The 18,775-nt window shown below is 39.9% G+C and overlaps 1 protein-coding gene across 1 annotated transcript; it reads left to right on the forward strand.

Annotated features, from left to right (window-relative positions):
* Positions 1-889: 889 nt before the first annotated feature.
* LOC145446588 (calcium-activated chloride channel regulator 1-like) lies at positions 890-16,988 on the forward strand. The gene is made up of 18 exons (XM_080324937.1): positions 890-1,351; positions 1,572-1,712; positions 1,784-1,934; positions 2,268-2,382; positions 3,766-3,946; positions 4,008-4,259; positions 6,271-6,497; positions 6,663-6,834; positions 8,837-9,028; positions 9,121-9,378; positions 10,020-10,187; positions 11,258-11,363; positions 12,240-12,319; positions 12,389-12,600; positions 14,868-15,016; positions 15,648-15,827; positions 16,250-16,350; positions 16,875-16,988. The coding sequence occupies exons 1-17, from the start codon at positions 1,184-1,186 to the stop codon at positions 16,264-16,266; spliced, it is 2,769 nt and encodes a 922-aa protein (XP_080181063.1). The 5' UTR covers positions 890-1,183; the 3' UTR covers positions 16,267-16,350; positions 16,875-16,988.
* Positions 16,989-18,775: the final 1,787 nt, after the last annotated feature.

Consider the following 18,775-nt stretch of genomic DNA (forward strand, 5'->3'; position numbering starts at 1 on the left):
GGGTCATTACTTTGACTCGACTCCCGAATTACTCACGTTATACGTTACTTTTCTGGTGTTGACTAAGAACAAAGGTCATTACTTTCATCCGACTCCCGAATGACCCGCTAAAACGTCCGTATTACCTATTTCACGGCATTTATGGCGATTCTCAGTTGGCCCTGTCCATTCCCCTAGCTGTAAAAGCTGTAAATGAGGACGAATTGTCAGAAAAGAGAGACCTTTAGGCGTCCTAGGAGGACATTATCAATTTCCTGAAAAAGGAAGACAAATCCTCCTAAAGGAGGACGGATGGTAACCCTAATATAGCGTCATAACATAATACTGATACGGAATAATTTGTTTTTGAAGTCATTGCGAAAGTACCTGGGGGAAATCAGCATACAATTATACCTATCCCTTTTCGGGTGAAACACGATATCATACCGTCTGGATGTTAAAACAAATACAGGTAATTGGTATTGTTTAACACCGATCTTTTGTTCTTATTCACAGAATTCGGAGGGTACTTTTAGCGTATTGACGACCCGAGTTGAACCTATCTATGTATAAGTTACACGATGTACATTGTACAACATCGTTGACAATAGGCATATTCCGGGGTATTACAACTGGGGATTTTCATTACTTATGGATTCATTGCACAATGCAAATTTCGATGTAATTAATATGGATGTTTTCTTCTCACTACCAAAGGACAGCGGGTATTACTTCCGGGATTTATATTGATATATATATACATCGGCGATATACGATTCACCACATATATACAGTAAACCTGAAAGTTGGATTAGCAGTTTATGATAAGGTTGGAGCTAGGCTAATCGCTTGCACTCTTTCTTGGGTCGCAATGAGAATTTGGGTTACCAAAAGAGAGGAAACACATCCTGCCAGGATTAGAATTTTTCATATGCTAACAAGAAGATATTTCATGTTTGCGCACCACTCAGGGTTCGAAAATCAATATATTCGTTTCACCATCAGAGATAATTTATGGATTTCCGCTAACTTCTGTCGGATTTTATGATCAGTTCGATGCGCATTACGTTACAATTGCTCCGCTACAAGAAAGTCGGGCACAAAGTTCATATTAACACAATTTCCGTACAAATTGTTTATCTTTATAAGATATATAACATATACAGTGAAATCTTTCATAAAATCGTGGACAACATTAGCGATCATGAGAAATCCGATGCCTGTGGTATTGACTGTCCTGCTCGGCGTTTTGTTTTGTCGAAATGCATGCTGCTCTAGTAGAGCTGCCCTCTTGAACAACGGATATGACGAGGTTATCATCGCTATCAATCCATCGGTGCCCGAAGACCCAGCACTGCTAGAATCCTTGAAGGTATGTAGCAATGAATTTGCACCGCCATTATTCTCGTTTCAAGCGATTCAGGTCAAGTGCCAAAAGTACAGACTTTTGATTGCGAACACAGGATTATTAGCACATTAAGAATTGTTTTGTTCTTTTTGTACCCTTCGATAAGCTGAGAATATGCATCCTTCCATGCTTCCACACAGCCACATTATATATTGTATTTGTAACACTATTTAAATTTCAACAGGGAATGGTTATCGCATCCTCGCGAAGCTTATTCGAAGCTACGAGACACAGGGCATTTTTTCGCTCGGTCAAAATCCTCGTACCGGAGTCATGGACGAATGGAACTTATTCAGCAGCAACTCAAGGAGAATCGTATTCTCTGGTTCGATCGCGCTCGGCTTGTACCTGTACGTTTACTTACATGATGATACTATTGTTTGATTTATGTTGCAGGCGGATATAATCGTGGCTGAGCCGAATCCTTCTTTTGGGTATTCTCCGTATACGCTGCAGTACGGAACGTGCGGGCAGCCGGGACAATATATCCATGTCACGCCGGATTACGTTGTATCCTCTGAATATATCGCTGATACTGGAGAGCGAAGTAAACCATAACTAATTAGTTGCTTCATACGTCACTAACATGATAATTAGAATGAAAACAATCTGTTCATTGATTTATACTGCTTGGGGTAAGTCGACTAATAATTTCATCCCATCGTCATAATTGGTAGCTTATTCATATAGTCCGAGATCCGACTACACGAAACGTAATTTGTGGAGTTATAAGGCAACCTATATTATCCTCAATACCGCTCAAACTTTTCCTAGAGTATTACTAATCTTTCGTAAGGTCTAGTCCGAAAACGGCGCAGCTCGTACGGAACAGTGATGATTCACATAGGTTGAGCCATTAAGAATGACATTTCCGTTTTAGGTAAGGTGATGGTGCATGAGTGGGCTCATTTGCGTTGGGGGGTGTTCGACGAAGGCCCAACTGCCGGATATCCTGCGTTTTATTTGGATGGTAACAACAAAGCAACTGGCACGAGGTAAGATCCTACCCCATTAACAAATCAGCACGAAAATCACCCGCGATTCAAGACTGATATCCAGTGAACTCGTGATATTTAAGCGATCTTTGTATAACGTTGCAATCCGCCAGTGGACATATGAGCATGAGCATGACATTCTCCAAGATGTGTGACGGAGTTACAGTTATTGTTAAGTTGGGTTAGTTTTGGGGGTTAGAAAGTCACCGGCTCATGCGTCGCATACTGAAGTCGCATTTTCAACTGCAGATGTAGTCAATAAATAATTAAATATTTCAACTTTTCGAAGAACTCCAAATAGGTTTTTACTATACTTGCACTACTTGTTCTATTTCAGTGATTCTCAACCGGGGGTTTGCGAAGCATTTTCAGTGGGTGCGCAAAACCTCTAGATTTGAAACATGAGATAGTTACGCCTCATGACTGCTAAAACTTCAGGACTCACTTCAACAAAATGTCCGTCTGAGATGAAATATCGTACTGTGCAAACTTATTTAAATGACCTTTGGGTAGACTTACTGATACAAGCATATTGCTCTGTAGAGATGTTTTGTTGGGGTTTCGGGAGAAAATAACAAGTTGAAATAGCAGGGTAATCATTGTAAATTCGCTCTGTTGCAAAACATTTCAGACTTGAAGTTGTCAGTCTCTGTATATTAGTGAACACTAGTTTGAAATAGAGATTCTAAATAATTTTTATCGTAATCTGTACTAAAGGGATTGAAACCTCACCACGGAATCTCTTTTCTGCAGTGATATACATATTCTCTATTACAGAAGAACTTCAAGAATCCGTTTATTAATTTAGGGCCCACATATGTTGCCATCAAACCCAATGGTGTCATCGGGAGCATTACACGTTATTTATTTCATGTGCCTCCACATATCCTTGTGAAATGAATTTTTGGCTCCATAATTTCTACATAATAGCAGGATGTTATTATCATGATAAGACGAATTGATGTTGTTTATCATTAGCCCATTGTTAATATTTGCTCAAGGCTGATGACGGTTACACGATAATTGAGCTAAATTTGAACTAAAACTTGTTCGCGAGGTCCATGACGGTCCAAAATGGGGTCCACGAATCAAGTTCGGGACCACTGCTCTAGTAGCCTACTTATGATTTTAGACGATGTCTCCTTCCACTTCTTTTAGCTTTTAAGGTAAAAAGAGGCCTAGAAAAGGTACTTTGTATTTACTTGGATATCGTAACTTCTATACTTATACTTGATTGGAATTTACTTCATTTCCAACCAAGACTACGTCGACCACCTCTGCACAACTATCGTTGATCAATTTGTCTCATGCTGAAATATCACATAGCCCACTTTTATGCTAGCAGGTAGCAAGATCTGATTGATCAACTATACATTTTCGTAGATGTCCAGCGACCATCGCTGGTGAAAACATTCTCGTGGACTACGAGACAGGAAATTACACGACGTGCGAAATCGACTCAGCGACTCTGTTGCCAGAGGCCGGTTGCGTATTCACTCCGCACACCACGCAAATTGGGGATGGACCTTCATCATCCATTATGTCCTATCAGTTCGTTCAAAATGTACGTCCCCTGTGTCTCACTTGTTTGGTGTTCCTAACACCAGCACTTGTGCTTCCTCTAGATTGTATCCTTCTGCCATAGTAATGACTCTGACCCCATAAATCTTCATAACCAACTTGCACCGAACGAACAAAATCGACTGTGTAATCAACGCAGTACGTGGGACGTGATTTTGGAATCGGCAGACTTCAGAGACGACAACAACCCTCCGAATGAAAGCATCATTGATACGACTCCCACGATATCTGTGGTTCAAACTCTGCCGACGAGATTTGTGTTGGTGATGGATGTCTCAGGAAGCATGGCGACAAATGTTAGTACGAATTATTATATGCTCTGGTCTAATTGAAGTAGACGGCCTACAACACCCCTTCTTCTGTGTTTGTTATGCTGGAACTATCACAACATCTCCGACGGTCTTTTGAATTCCAATATTTAAAATAATGGACTAGCACCGACAGAATTAACATATTCACGAAAAAGCGTTTCCTAATCACATAAGAGTATTAAAATTATAGCTACACACTAGGGAAATAGTGTGAACGCGAGGTTCACGTTCGCGTTCGGTGTGTTAACCTCAGAAATTTAGAGGTTCACGTTCACAAACGAACCTTGGTAGGGTCTGCACCGTGAACCTTTTTCATCTATTACAATTTCTCAGGTCATTATAACATCTTTGGTTGAAATTCTTTGCATTTAAACTGCGGGCCACTCTATGCATGGCACTGGCAGCATAAAAAATCAACACTAAACAAGTAGCCTATATTCCTTGCCGATCTCAAGATTCCTATTTGCGTTGTTACAACAGTTAGCTCGAAATATTCAGCTTTCCATTTGTGAATATTTGGCGACTCCCTGATGTGAGCTTGACCCGCAATCACACAGCATAAGTATGAAATACACTGCATGTGAGAAGTCAGCGAATGATGCGTACTCAAACAATCAGTTACACTGATATAAAGAAAACCTCGTTGTCCAATGTAGAAAATCTAGCAGACGTCCGGGATCCATCTTGATTTGATATGTTCATTGTATCCTAAAAACCAAATCCATGCGATCGGCGTGTTGGCTACTGTATAACACGTTTATTAGGTAATAGCGGTAGCAAGTATAGAAAACCGTTTTATACTCTGGTCAATATCAATGTAGCAAAAGTGAGACTCAAAATGAATAGTCCAGTCGGGCCTAGATCATTGAGGCGTAAGCTTAAATTCCATTGCAATTCCTCGTCAAAATTGTTGGCAAAGCGACGGAAGATATGGATTATATTATAACTATGGCAAGTTTTTGCAATTTTTCAACTTTTTTTACAGCTTCCTGCAGCTTCCTAAATACTCGGAAGTTATGTAGAATGCTGTTTTAAGCTGTTTGAAGGAACCTTATAGTGCAACTTTTGTCCATTTTTTTCATGCAACTTTTTGCAACTTTTTCGATTCTTCATGAATGTTTTTTCGATTTTTCATGCATCAACTTTTGATTGGAAATATTTGGTAGTATATGTAAATAGATCGCTTGATTATGTCATTGTTTTTTGAGAATTTTGTAAAATACACGGCCAAATTCGACTGAAATACCGTAAATCAGCACTGAAGTAACGCTCTATCGGGTATTTCGCGAGATGAGCCGGAAAGTTGACCTTTTTTCTTAGTCAACCAATGGAGAATGTTGATGGAAAACTGTATTTCGGGAGTGGAACTGCGAAGTTAAACTTTTTTTTCAGTGTACCGACCAAAATGTGGTCTTTTAGTGAAACTTTAGTGAAAAAATAAATGCAACTTTTTACTGCAACTTTTGTGAAAAATAAATGCAACTTTCCACGGATTTAACTGCAACAAAAAACTTGCCCTAATTATAACATTCGACTGCTCCAGTAGGCTACATTAAGGTATCACGTCCCTGAAATGTAGGGTTGGAATTAACAATTATGACGTCACTTGACGTCATAAGGTTCAGGTTCGCGTTCACACAGAACCTTTCAAAAAGGTTCGCGATCGCACGAACCTGAACCCTTGAGAGGCTCGCACCGTCTCTACTACACATTCTTCCCAGATTAATTCAAAATCATATTTACTAGATTCGGGAAGAAAATATCTCAATGTCAAGTTCAGTTCATATCAAATCTTAGTTCGTACTCTTAAGGATGAGAATAGCAAATGTCTCTATACCAAGCTTAGCTCGTTTCGAACTATAACATTTTGAAACAAGTATTTCACAACAAAATAGATTGGAATACCTTGCCTCTACTTTTAAAGATTGGTATTGTTAGGCAACTAGTAATACACAGTTGTTCGAGTTTGTATTCACGATTCTTGCAAATTCTCAAGGACCGGATCACTGTCATGCAACGTGCAGCGGGACTATTCGTCACCGACTTTGCCTCTGACGCATCACAGGTCGGCCTTGTCTCCTTTACGACCGCTGCCAAGCGCTTGAGTGAATTACGCACTTTGGACGACAACGTTAGAAATGAACTTCGCGGTATCATCGACTCTACGGCACCAGACAGCTATACACTACAGCTATCGGACAAGGTATACAAGAGGGTTTGGAGGTGAGAGTTCTAGAAATGATGTTAAACGGTAAAGTGTCTCAGTGAGACGTGTACACTGTACAACTGTACCCCGGTAGGCTGTACGCGTAAGTTGATATGTCTCAGATGTGTCTATAATATCATCGACTCTGATCCGCACTCAAATTTACATTGCCTTATAATCAGTTCCAATTATCCGGTATTTCGTATCATCTTCAATAACGATGCTTGTTTTCGTAAGGTATTGAAAGGCCCGAATCAGGAATATGCTGGTGGCGGACAGATTATCGTTCTAACCGACGGAGAGGAAAATCGCTCACCATGGGTAGAAGATGTGTACGATAATGTCACTGCATCTGTGAGTTTTGACTTGTACGGAACTAGATATCAAATTCGCAAACTATATGTTCATACATACCTTAGTACAGACGTAAAGACGTAAGAAACACGCACATTCATTGTGACTATACATGAAATCAAGCATTCATCACAATAGGAGGTTTGAAAATCTACAGCGCGTTGACAATATAATTGTATCGGTACCGAGATTACAGAAACACTGGACTAACTTAGGGTATCATCAGGACAGGAGTGGGAAAGCTTTTTCGGTAAAAAAAAGCCATATTAGCCCCATTATTCCCAAATAGCGATAGAATGATTTGAACCGAATACTTCGTCGCAATTGAAGATTCGAGACGTCTTGACGACATCGAGGTTCGCTAAGGGATTCCTCGATTGATGTTATGCCTAGGGTTCATTTTTTTACTTTTTTGTTAAAGTGTCCTCGGATGATGCCTAAATGTCCTCTTTCTGAGAATTTGTCCTCGGTTTTCAAAATTGTGGTTAAATTAGGCTTACCATATTTTGGAAATCTAAAAAGAGGACACTTTTTCAGAAATTTGAGACTTGCAAAACCGAAGAAGAGTTCTCAAAAATCGGTGAATTTTTCCCACTTTGTGACCGGTTGACTAAAAAAAAGGTCAACTTACCGCTCGGAGCTCAAAATACCGTTTTTCACTCCACATTGCTAGGTGGATGACTAAAAAAAAAGGTCAACTTTTCGCTCAGAGCTCAAATCACCGTTTTCACTCCGAAATACCCGCCGTAGCGTCACTTCTGTGCTAATTTACGGCATATTACTCGCATTTTGCTCTAAATGTGACCTAAATTTTCAAAAAAGAGGACAAAAGGGCGTCCTCCGAGGACACTTTCAAAAAAGTCAAAAAAGAGGACAAATCCTCTTAAAAGAGGACGTATGGTAACCCTAGGTTAAATGCATGTAACTGAGACTGAGATACAGGAAATCAGCATTTAAGTAACGGCCCGGCGGATATTGATTTTTTAGTCAACCAACTACAAACTCGGAGTAAATTTACCAATTTTTCCGGATATTTCTCCTATATTGTAAGTCTTAAAATTTTTAAAAAGTGAACTCTTTTCAGATTCCCAAAATTTCAATATGCATTTCAATATGCAGTACCGTAGCTTAATAGCTATACAGGGGTCGGAAACCCTCTTCAGTCATCAAGCTACATGATATCGATATGATATTTTTCGAAAGTCCAAGCAATTAACCTGTACATTGTACCAGTAGGCTACATCTTAGAGCAAAACCAACAATTTAAGACAATCGTAAAAGTGTGAAGCTACTGTTTATTCGTCAATAAAACGACACGCATTTTACAATTAAGCGGCTTTCCAAGGAATATATGCAGCGCGCGCGAGGGTTCAACTAAGCTGACCATACCTCAATTGTGGTAGGCCTACTGGCTGTCACGCAAGGTTCAATCATCTTCTCCAAACCGAGATCACAACTTTTACGACGGAGTATATATCGTTAACTGATATCATTTGGTTGCCTTTACTGCTCGATTCTCAAACTCATCGGCGGTAACATAACGTTCTGCTGCAAGCCCATACATATCAATGTTTGTAATTTGTAATTGGGAATATGCCACTTCCAAGGAAGTTCATTTCCCGCCGGTTAACGCGGGAAGACAATGAGGATGTGACAACTGCACTGCCTCGCTGAACAATCGACATATAGCACAACCCATCAGTTTAAGGCGTATGATGACTGGTTATATCCGGTATGCATGATGTTTGTCGACTACATTGGTCATTTACACCAGGTCAATTTTCTTGATTTTTATTCTGTAGCTACCGGCTTGTAGCGTGGCCCATTTCTAGGCTAAAGACAACGCTTACACAGATGAGATGGCAAGGACGAGCCTAGATAAGCCTCCGACACTTGAGTAGGAATTCTGAAGTCAGCCTTGGTCGTACTATAATTTACGATTTGTGACTTTAGTGACGTGTAACGAAGTGGTGGTGTCGTAACACTCACGAACTTTACTTAGGGGGCTCGACTATGCACTGTCTTCCTGGACTTGACATCGTCCTCAGCCAATCAGATCATGACGGACCTGTCGATTGAAAGCGGCTGTAGCTGGTTCGTGGCCTCATCCAGCACGCAGTCGAACGAAATCCTGTCGAACTTTCTACTGCTTTCACAAAGTGGAGACGGAAATGATGTCGATGAAACTGTCCAGGTTCGCTTCTTGCATTTTGAGTCTTATCGTCACGTTTTGGCCATACATCACACTATATAGTAAAATTTGCATAACCCACCTGTTTCTTGCAGATTCACACGGCTTCAATTTCACTCACTGGATTTGGGGCGCAAGTGACTGGTTCAGTTCAGATCGATAGCACCATTGGCGAACACACGTTGTTTTTATTCACGTGGACTTCTAACCAACCGGATATTATCATTGCATCGCCTACTGGATGCGAATTTTCGAATATTGCAAGTAGTCTCAACGCTTGTCCCGATCAACCGATACACGAATGCGATGCCACGCAAAGGTCGTGCAAATTTACAATTCCTGGGACTGCGACAGTGAGTATATTTAGGGTGACAGTCACGGAGGGCGTATACACCGTACGGCCGCTGCTTGGCCACATCTGGCTTACACTGTCGGATGGCGACGAGTAGCATAGATAGACCTTTAACACCATGACAGAACATCTGAAGTCGATGCCATTGGTATCGCGGCTGTGAATCGTGCCTCCACGTTATGTCGGCAGGGAGTCGGCGTTTCAATTTTAAAGCATGTGACAGTCAGGGAGGGGGAGAAATCACATTAAATTTGCTCCACCGAATAATGGAAACAACACTGCATTAAAATTTAGTTCAACACTGCGTACGTCGCTAAGTTCGAATACGCATGTAGCCGGAAACAAATTGTCGCATGTGACTTCATGTTATTCCATGTATAACCTGGTCTCTCGATACGGGAGCTAAATGGCTTCAGTTTTTTTTGCTTCGGTATTGGAATATATAAGAGCAATCGTCGTTTGGTGTGAGCAAGGACTTTTGCTTCATTAACGCTCAACATGAGTGATTATGAACTGCGGTACTCGAATCGTACCATGTGTAGTGGTATAATGATCCCCTGAAATAAGTCGTAAGTAGCTGGAGAACAGAAATTTTATAACGTCAAAGATATTCTAAGATTAATTAAAACCGACTTTCATCAGACCGGGCAATGGACATACAGTGTTACCAGCACTGCATCCGCGACGGAGGACGGTACAGTCACCGTGACGTCAAGGCCAAGAAATGACTCAGTATCAGTGCTAACCGTCGAATCGTACATCGCAGCAACAAACATCACCACTGCAGAACCGGCTCTTATTTATGCCAAGGTATATTCAACATTGGTATTATTATTACAACTATTATTATTACTAGGCATAATTTTAGTGGTATCTAGCAATGGGAATCTGCTGGAGCAGGGTTTGCCAACAGGGCTGTGGAGACGTAGTTTCGCTCATTTTTTGCAATTTTTTGCGAAAATAAGACTGGTTGGAGTCGGGGTCGGAGCTTGTGAATAGGCGCCTGACTTCGACTCCGATTGCAACTTCTTTAATATGAAAACAACAGATTTCGAAAATCTCTTAAAATTACTAACAATAAATAAAATTAGATTTATATGTTCCAACAAACACTGTTATTAGTAACGATATTGATAAAATTGGACATGTATTGCTAATTGCAATTCAATTGAGTAGACAACTTAATCGCGATCAACCCAAAATTTCTGATGCAGTCACAAATTGGTGCATTTTTTTGAATTATACCATGATACGTTGAAAGAGTAAATACATAGTCTGGTTTTGTAAGTGACGGAATCAGTTGTAAAACAATGAGTCGATTTTACATGCCATCGTGAATAATATGTTTGCATAGGTTTAATGGTTATATGAAAGTCATTTAACCGTCAGTGTGACATCTAATTTTCGAAGTAAATTTGTAGTACTGTTGGAGTCGGCGTTGGAATCGAAGTCGGAGTTAAGTTTAGAAAATAGCCAGAGTCCGAGTCGGTTCGTTCAAAGACTATGGGGTCGGAGTCGTCGACTGTCTATTTGAAGGAGTCGGAGTCGAGTTGGAGTCGGTGGTAAAATTTTCCGACTCCACAGCCTTGGTTGCCAACCTTTTTGTTATTCAGGGCCGCGTTTCGATTACTTGGCTTACGACCGCGATCCAGCGGCCAATACTCAGGATTATCTAGTAATCTCGACAAAATCCTCCGGTATAGGGAGTAATATTCTCATGAAAATCGATTTGGAATCGGTTGCTAGCAGCACCACGGGAAAATTGTTTTTCAAATCGACCAATGAATTTCGTCTATAATATTATTATGTGGATATCCCTCATTCCCAATTCTAGCGCCTTGTTATGGAAATAATAAATGATTAGGTTCGTCTTGGTTTAGGTGAGCAATGGATTTGATCCGGTGTTGGGAGCGAATGTCACTGCGGTAATTACTGACACATCATCTAATACTGAAATCTATCTTCAACTTCTTGATAACGGAGCAGGTAATGAAAACTGTCATCGGCTAATATATATACAAGGTGTTCGCGTGGCTATATCCTTTTCACTATTGACTAAAGCGATCGGTTTTTTACCATACCTCATATTAATAGATCGGTATATTAATTGTGAAGAAATGGAAACACAACATTCGGTATTGGTTCATCTCAAATCACACCGTCCACTTACCATTTTATGTGTAGTAGCCTGCGCCCATCGTGCGGTAATTCTTAGTTATGTCTAAATTTGAGATCAAGAGTAGCTACAGCACGTGTTGATCATTTTGGGCCAATATTCAATCGCTTTCGATCCTTCTGTCTGAGAGCTCAATCGCTGATTCGCATGTTTGACTACAATTTATGTTTGAGGCATCCCAGCGGCCTCGAATTATGCTATACAACATTTCTTACGCTTGAATTTATGTAGAAAGTTAGACGTTTTTTTTTTAACTTTTCGGTCGAGTTACGAAAAGCAAGAAATCTTTTGCCTGAAAATAGCGGAAGGCGCGAACAAAAACCACATCATTCAATAGGTGGCGAAACACTCTACTTTATGTCAATTCATAATGATTAACTAAAGTGTGGGGAGCTTTGCTCCTTTTACCGCCCTAGCTAAGTCAATCTTTCGAATATATTGTTATTTAGTCATCAACATCCTATATTTCGAGGTCAGTTTCATCAAAATTTTATTTGTCCTAGCAAGTTCACATACATTACGTGGGCAATTCATTATTTTTACAATAAAGCTATTTTGAAAAATACCGTGAGTGCCCCCTAAACAGTCTCGTGAGCACATGTGGCCCACGGGCTATCTCTGGTGAAGATGAAGATATCAACGTATTTACACCGGCGATCGTGCAATCGAACATTCCTTATTCACAGGGGCAGATATTCGGACAGATGATGGCATCTATTCAAGATACTTTTACCAATATTCGTCTCAAGGGAGATACTCCGTACGCGTAAGTTACTCAATGATCTCAATTAGTAAATGACACCTTTTGTTAATCCTTGCCATCCCTCTATTTCAGATCTTGGTATCAGGAAGTCTTTCGATCACGGGTCATTCAGCTGGATCACCTGCTGCATTTAATCCAGGGACACTCTATCCCAATGGGACTTTCATTCCAAATCCAAATGGACTCTCGAATATTCCAAATGTTGGCGTAACAAACACTGCATCGAATGGAACTGGGGATGAATTCAACAGGGTTACATCTGGAGGCTCATTTTCGTACACCGGGTATGCATTATATCAGCGTGTCAGAGGTCGACACAGTAGTCAATGAAGGTGCTCACGTAGAAGTAGAAGTAGCGACACGGAATTATGCTCAAGTACGAGTAGAAGTAGTTGTTTCAAGAGCAACCTAAAACTGCTTCAACTAGAAGTGGGATCGTCTAGCTTTAAATCTACTCTAGTTAGTAAGTAGTTCAGAAATGGAGTCATAAACATGCTCTCGTGGACTGTAAAAATCCGGAAACATAGCTATGCGGAAGGTGCAGAGATCTGATGTAGCGGTGCTACATCCCAGGATGAATCAACCTTCAACAGCAAACGATTTCGGGCGCAGCATGCGATGCAAAGGATGATTTTGCTATAGAACAGCAGTTCTTCTGTTTACCCAGCGCCTCGTTCCAGCAAATGTATGTGACGGAACCCTCTCGTTTTATAGGAAAAGCTGTATCGAATACTCCAAGACACCTTGCGTGATTGGTGTCCGCGGTAATTAAAAATAACGTCGATCGTGAAAATCCCATTTACATTGAATTTTACTGCCGAGAAATTGAGCCAATACTGCTCATAGTTTTAAACTTCAACATAACATGTATGTGCTCAACACAAAAGAACTCAAGGTTATTAGAAAAGTCAAAATAATGATGGCATGTATGAAAAGAAATACAAATACAATTATCGAAAAGAGCTAACTATATCTCATGTTGATCGTCCAGAAAGTTTTACCGCGGTCTGCTTAGACAGGTTTTGACGCTGAAAAGTTAGGGACCACTTTCACCTAATTAGGACAGGCCATTTGATGCTAGATTAAGCTATGACATAGTTAAATGCTAGATTACGATACGGTAGTTCAAAACGTTTTGCTGAGCCGTATTTAGTATGATGAAAAATGTCATAAGACAGACAATGCGCAACCACGCAACCAACTAAATCAGTTGTTCTCAACCATGGGTCCGCGAAGCCTCTTAGTTGATAACCTTATTTGTATTTTTTTAATTTAGAAAATCACGAGGCAGTTTCGCTTCTCACAACTAGTAAAACTCCAGACCTCACCTCAACGGTATGGCCGTCTGAGATGAAGTATCCTACCGTGCATACTCATTTTAATCGCTAAATTGCCAATAGCCTACTAATACAAGAATTTTGCTGTTTCGAGATGTTTTGTTGGCGATTGTGGAGAGAAAAAGTAGGATGAGTATGGTCAATCACGGTGACTTCGAAATGTTTACAAAAGATCCATTTTCCGCTGTGCTATACACAACCATTTTTTCCATAATAACTTTCTTAATAACTTTCCATAAACATAAACTGCTAGAGAAAAATGACCAGGGTTGACGTTATGTGTTTAGTTCATTAACAAAAAAATATTTGTCTATTTTGGTGTGATATTTGTTGCGATCATACCCAAACGCGTCGTCGGAAGCGTCACGCGCTTTAATACACTCGCCACCACCTATATTTGTGGAAATGGATTTCAGGCACTCGTTCATATCAAATGGAAAGCGCGGACTTTCAAGACACGGCCACGTATTTCAAGAAATGCAGTTGCAGAATTCGTTTTGAAATAATAAAAGTCAACCCAATTTCTACAGTTATCACTTGCACAAAACAGATGACGATTGCACGATAATTGAGCTAAATTGAACTAAAATTTCGTGGGGGTACGCGGGTTCCGTGACGGTCCGATAGGGGTCCGCGAAGATCAAAAACGTTGAGAACCGCTGCACTAAATTATATCGACAGATTCTTGAGAACATATTTTTTCAATCTATTTCTGTTTCACGTGGAGCACGACAAATTCTGGTCTCGACTTTACTTTTATGGAAATCAAATTCATGTTGTTACCTCGTCTTTGTCTTTCTCTCGCTCTAATTGGCGAATATGATACTACTACTTGACAAATAATAAATTGCGAAATGTAAGTAAGTATACCACGGAATATCACGAAGTAGAAGAGAAAGTAGCGGAAATTTGGTTTACTTACGAAAGTACTACAAGTAGAAGAAAACTACTTGAGTAATTCAACATTAGGTCCACCTTTTTAGAGTACTGAAGTATGCTCGGAGGTCTTGCACTTACTGAGGTGGTTGTTTTGTGATATTTCCGTTCTTTTCTGTAGTGATATAATCTGTTTACCAAATATATTACGTTTTATAGTATTGGCGTGAAGTAGACATTAGGCTTGAGTTATGTTTCCGTAACGGCTATGAGTGAAATTTTCATGGCGACAAGTTTTTATATTATATATCTCATTCAAACTGTACCTTTTTACCCAGACCAACTATAACATCTGGTATGGACGTGTTCGGACCGAATCCAATAACGGAGCTGTCAGCGACTCAAATCAACGCTTCCGTCGCTCAGAATTCGTCATTCATTCAAGTTTATTTTTCCGCCCCCGGTGACGATTTGGATGTGGGGACCAGTGAGTATCAACGATGGATTATAAAGCAAGCTGCTTGATACACATACATGCGTAAAGAATAATGATAACTGAACTTGGAGCCCGAGTGATATAGGATATTTGAGCCGATGCCGATTATACAAATAACTAGCATCTCCGTTGATAACCCCAATATATTCAGCCGATATTTGATACAGCTTATAGCGCATTTCCAAAACTTTGCAGATTGATTTGAACAGCTTCAAAGCCATTGCTATGCTTGAACAGCTTCAAAGCCATTGCTATGCTTGAACATGAAATATTACTAGATAAGATACATCAGACACCCGTACACCATATGATTAGATCGATATTCCAAGTCATTAGGAGCAAACTATATTTCTCGGACTCCCTGCCACAATGCGGCGATTTCACGAAAATTGCCGGAATATATAATCGGTGAACAGAGCGGTCAGGCTGTAATTAACATACTGCACTCCTATACGTAGATATATTGCTAGTTTGAAAATATGCGTTCATTATTTTCATCTGGAACAGTCGGACATAGTAGGGCACGCAGACATACACTAATTACTAATCGGCAGCCTAAATTCAATATCTTCGTTGTTGATCTGAGATTCGCTTTACTTACATGAGCGTCTGTTATCTTCAGCATCGTACTACGCAATACGTTATACGAATGATTCTTCGTCACTTCTCCTGAATGACTTCGATTCTGGAACTGCGGTAAATCAGCAAGATGTCGTGACCGGCAACCTTTCGTCTCCCCAGGAAGCACTCAGTGGAGAAATCTTTGTGATCGAAATTTCACACATGGGGGAAATGACACCCAGTAAGCAATTGTCGTGTGATTGATTTGAACTCATAGATGAGGGCTACTAGATTTTCGAACATGATCGCAGAATATGTTTCGCATCTCTCTGACCACTGACCAGTGAAACATTCAGCACTGCCTTCGACTCGCTCTTATTACTATAGAACCAAGTCTTAAAGAGCTTGCGAAGAACAAATAATGTCGACTCAGCATCAGCTGTGACTAACACAACAACAAATAGATTTCGCTTGTGGCTAATATCACTTTACCGGTTTTGTTTATAGGTACACCGTTGTATATTCGTAAGACCGTAAATTATTTCATTAGAGTTGTAACGCTAAAACTAGTCGAGTGGTTCTGTCATAGATGTATAGAAATATATTCAGGTAAAATATAATTCGGAACTGTGTCAATTAGTACCGAGTCTTTTCTTCTCACAGAATATTCTTGGCCATAACAGCGTTTGACGAGGTTGGCCATTCTTCGGGAGTGTCAAACATCGCCTCTGTGACTGTCGTGATCGCGAGAAGTTCAGATCCGGGTAAAATTACAGTTTTCCTATATCTTCCCAAGGGGATTCTTTCGTGATTGCATTGATGGTACAAGAATTGGCTGCGCAAGACCCCCTCCACATAAAATTATCACAGCTGCTAGGTGTCGCTGTGCTATAATTACAGTATCTAAAATTGTAGTTCTACCCCACAGAATTCGGATTTGACAAGACAAATAGTGTTCCGACACGACAAACTCGGACCAAACATTTACGACCATGAACATTACCAAGATAATGCTTTGTTCCAATCGAACTGGCGTTCACGTTCACTGGAAATTTGATAGCTGTCAAGCTGTGACATCATCATCATATTTTATCCTCCAATAAATAACATAACATCATCACATTAATAGCTCCAATTCGTCCAAAAAAATTCTTCGCAACATCCTGAGCATACGCCCCACGGACATGGACAGAACTCGAGAGGTAGACGATATATAGTATCATATGAAGACCACACAAGTTGAAAGATATGTGGAAATTTTGATACTTATGTATGATGCATTTTGCAGTGACCGAATCAACTCAGACACCGACAAATTTGGTGGTCAATGATCAGCCGCCAGACGACAAAACAACTGCTATTATCATCGGTGTATCAGTTGGAGGCGCTGTAGTGATTCTCAGTAAGTAGCCTAAACCGTACGGTTATTTAGCCTACGTCAGTTAGCCTACATGGCTATTCTGGTAACCATGCATCTTTTGTCTCTACTGAGCTGTAACAAGAAATGGTAGCTAACAACTATCTTCAGAACCAACATAATTTCGCTGGATTGTTATTGACCTTTGACAAATTCATTTGCATTTCAACCTAGCATTGTCAGCTGCATGATATCGGTAGTTTATAGAAACGGATTAACGACGAGAGACCAAAACTAGAATTCTCACAATTCAGTGTGACTTTTGCTGTTCGATTCCAGATACCAGTGAGAAGTCTTCACCTTGGAAAGTGTCATCATTGTGTTGTCGAAACTATAAAGCTCCATGTAAATTGCTTAATTGCAAATCAGCTTATATATATTGGAAATAGAATTGGCATGTCAGAAGTACGGGGATTCGATTTCGAAACCAACCTTTTCTGCGTACGCCACTGCACACGACTTACCACTGCAGCAGTCACAGTTCGACTACGAATCGGGCCTGATTACATGCCACGAATAAACGTCCACACGGACATCACAAATCATATTGTAATCCAAGCATGTTCAAAAATGACTTAAAAAAAATCGTACTGGCTACTTGATAACATTGTTAGGTTACCTAATTTAAGCCTACACACTAAATTTGGTTCAATTCCAGCCAGTTGCCGCATTGCTACAGCAGAAGGAAGTTTCTATTTATTATATAAAATTTATTAAATAAAAAATTTGAAAATCTTCTGTTCACCCCATGAAAGTGTTTGGTTGTCTGTAGAAACAATGTTCCCCAAATTTGGTTCAAGACAAACCAGTGGAAGCGGAGTTATTGCCGTCGAAAAATTTGGATTTGAATAAAATAGTATTAACTGTGGGCAGCACTATAATAAATAACTAAAGAATTGGTCACCGTATAAATACTATTTTATTGATAATTTAAATTTTTCAACGGCAATAACTCCGCTTCCACTGGTCGGAATCGAACCAAATTTGGTGCACATCGTTTCTGTAGACAACCTGGCACTTTCATGGGGTGAACAGAAAATTTTCAGTTTTTTATTATTCATTTTTATATAATAAATAGAAACTTTCTTCTCCAGCAACAATGCGGATACTGGCTGAAATTGAACCAAATTTGATGTGTAGGCTTAAATTAGGTAACCTAATAAGTTGATCAAGTAGCCAATACGATTTGAGAAAAAAATCATTTTTGAACACCCCTATGGTAAGCTGAGAGAATGCCTTGACACCACCAATCCATTAGAATATGCGCTATATGCTCGTTATCACGATAAGGTAACACTGAACAGATCCAGGTAATAAACATCATTTGGTGTTTCCTAGAATTCACCAACTCCCTCAAATACGATTCTGTGTGATGTCTGACGTTTACTTTGGTCTTCGCGCCTAGCTTTTTAAAACGCTAGCATTACCTGAACGGGAATCATTTTTGAATTTTGCATCAGTCATCAAGACAGCCGGGGACAATTCAAAAGAAAAACGTTGAACTTGTTTGATTTTCAATAATATTCAGCAAAAGAAGCATGATAAAAATCACAAAACATTTTGAAGACTCTTAATACTTATTCAACTGAGTAGTGTATGCTACATGTACGCTGGTTGAACACGCATCCGGCATTCTGTCAAATTTTGCAACATTATTCAAATCCAAAATCACAAATTTAATGTGTATTTTGAAATCAGCGCGATCATTTTTATTGCAGGCGCTCTCTTGTACGTGGTGCTAAAACTTTACTCACCATCGACGCCAAGTAATA

This window comes from Botryllus schlosseri, chromosome 9, assembly GCF_051294905.1.
Source record: "Botryllus schlosseri isolate E-star chromosome 9, Bs_hap1, whole genome shotgun sequence".
Lineage (NCBI taxonomy): Eukaryota > Metazoa > Chordata > Ascidiacea > Stolidobranchia > Styelidae > Botryllus > Botryllus schlosseri.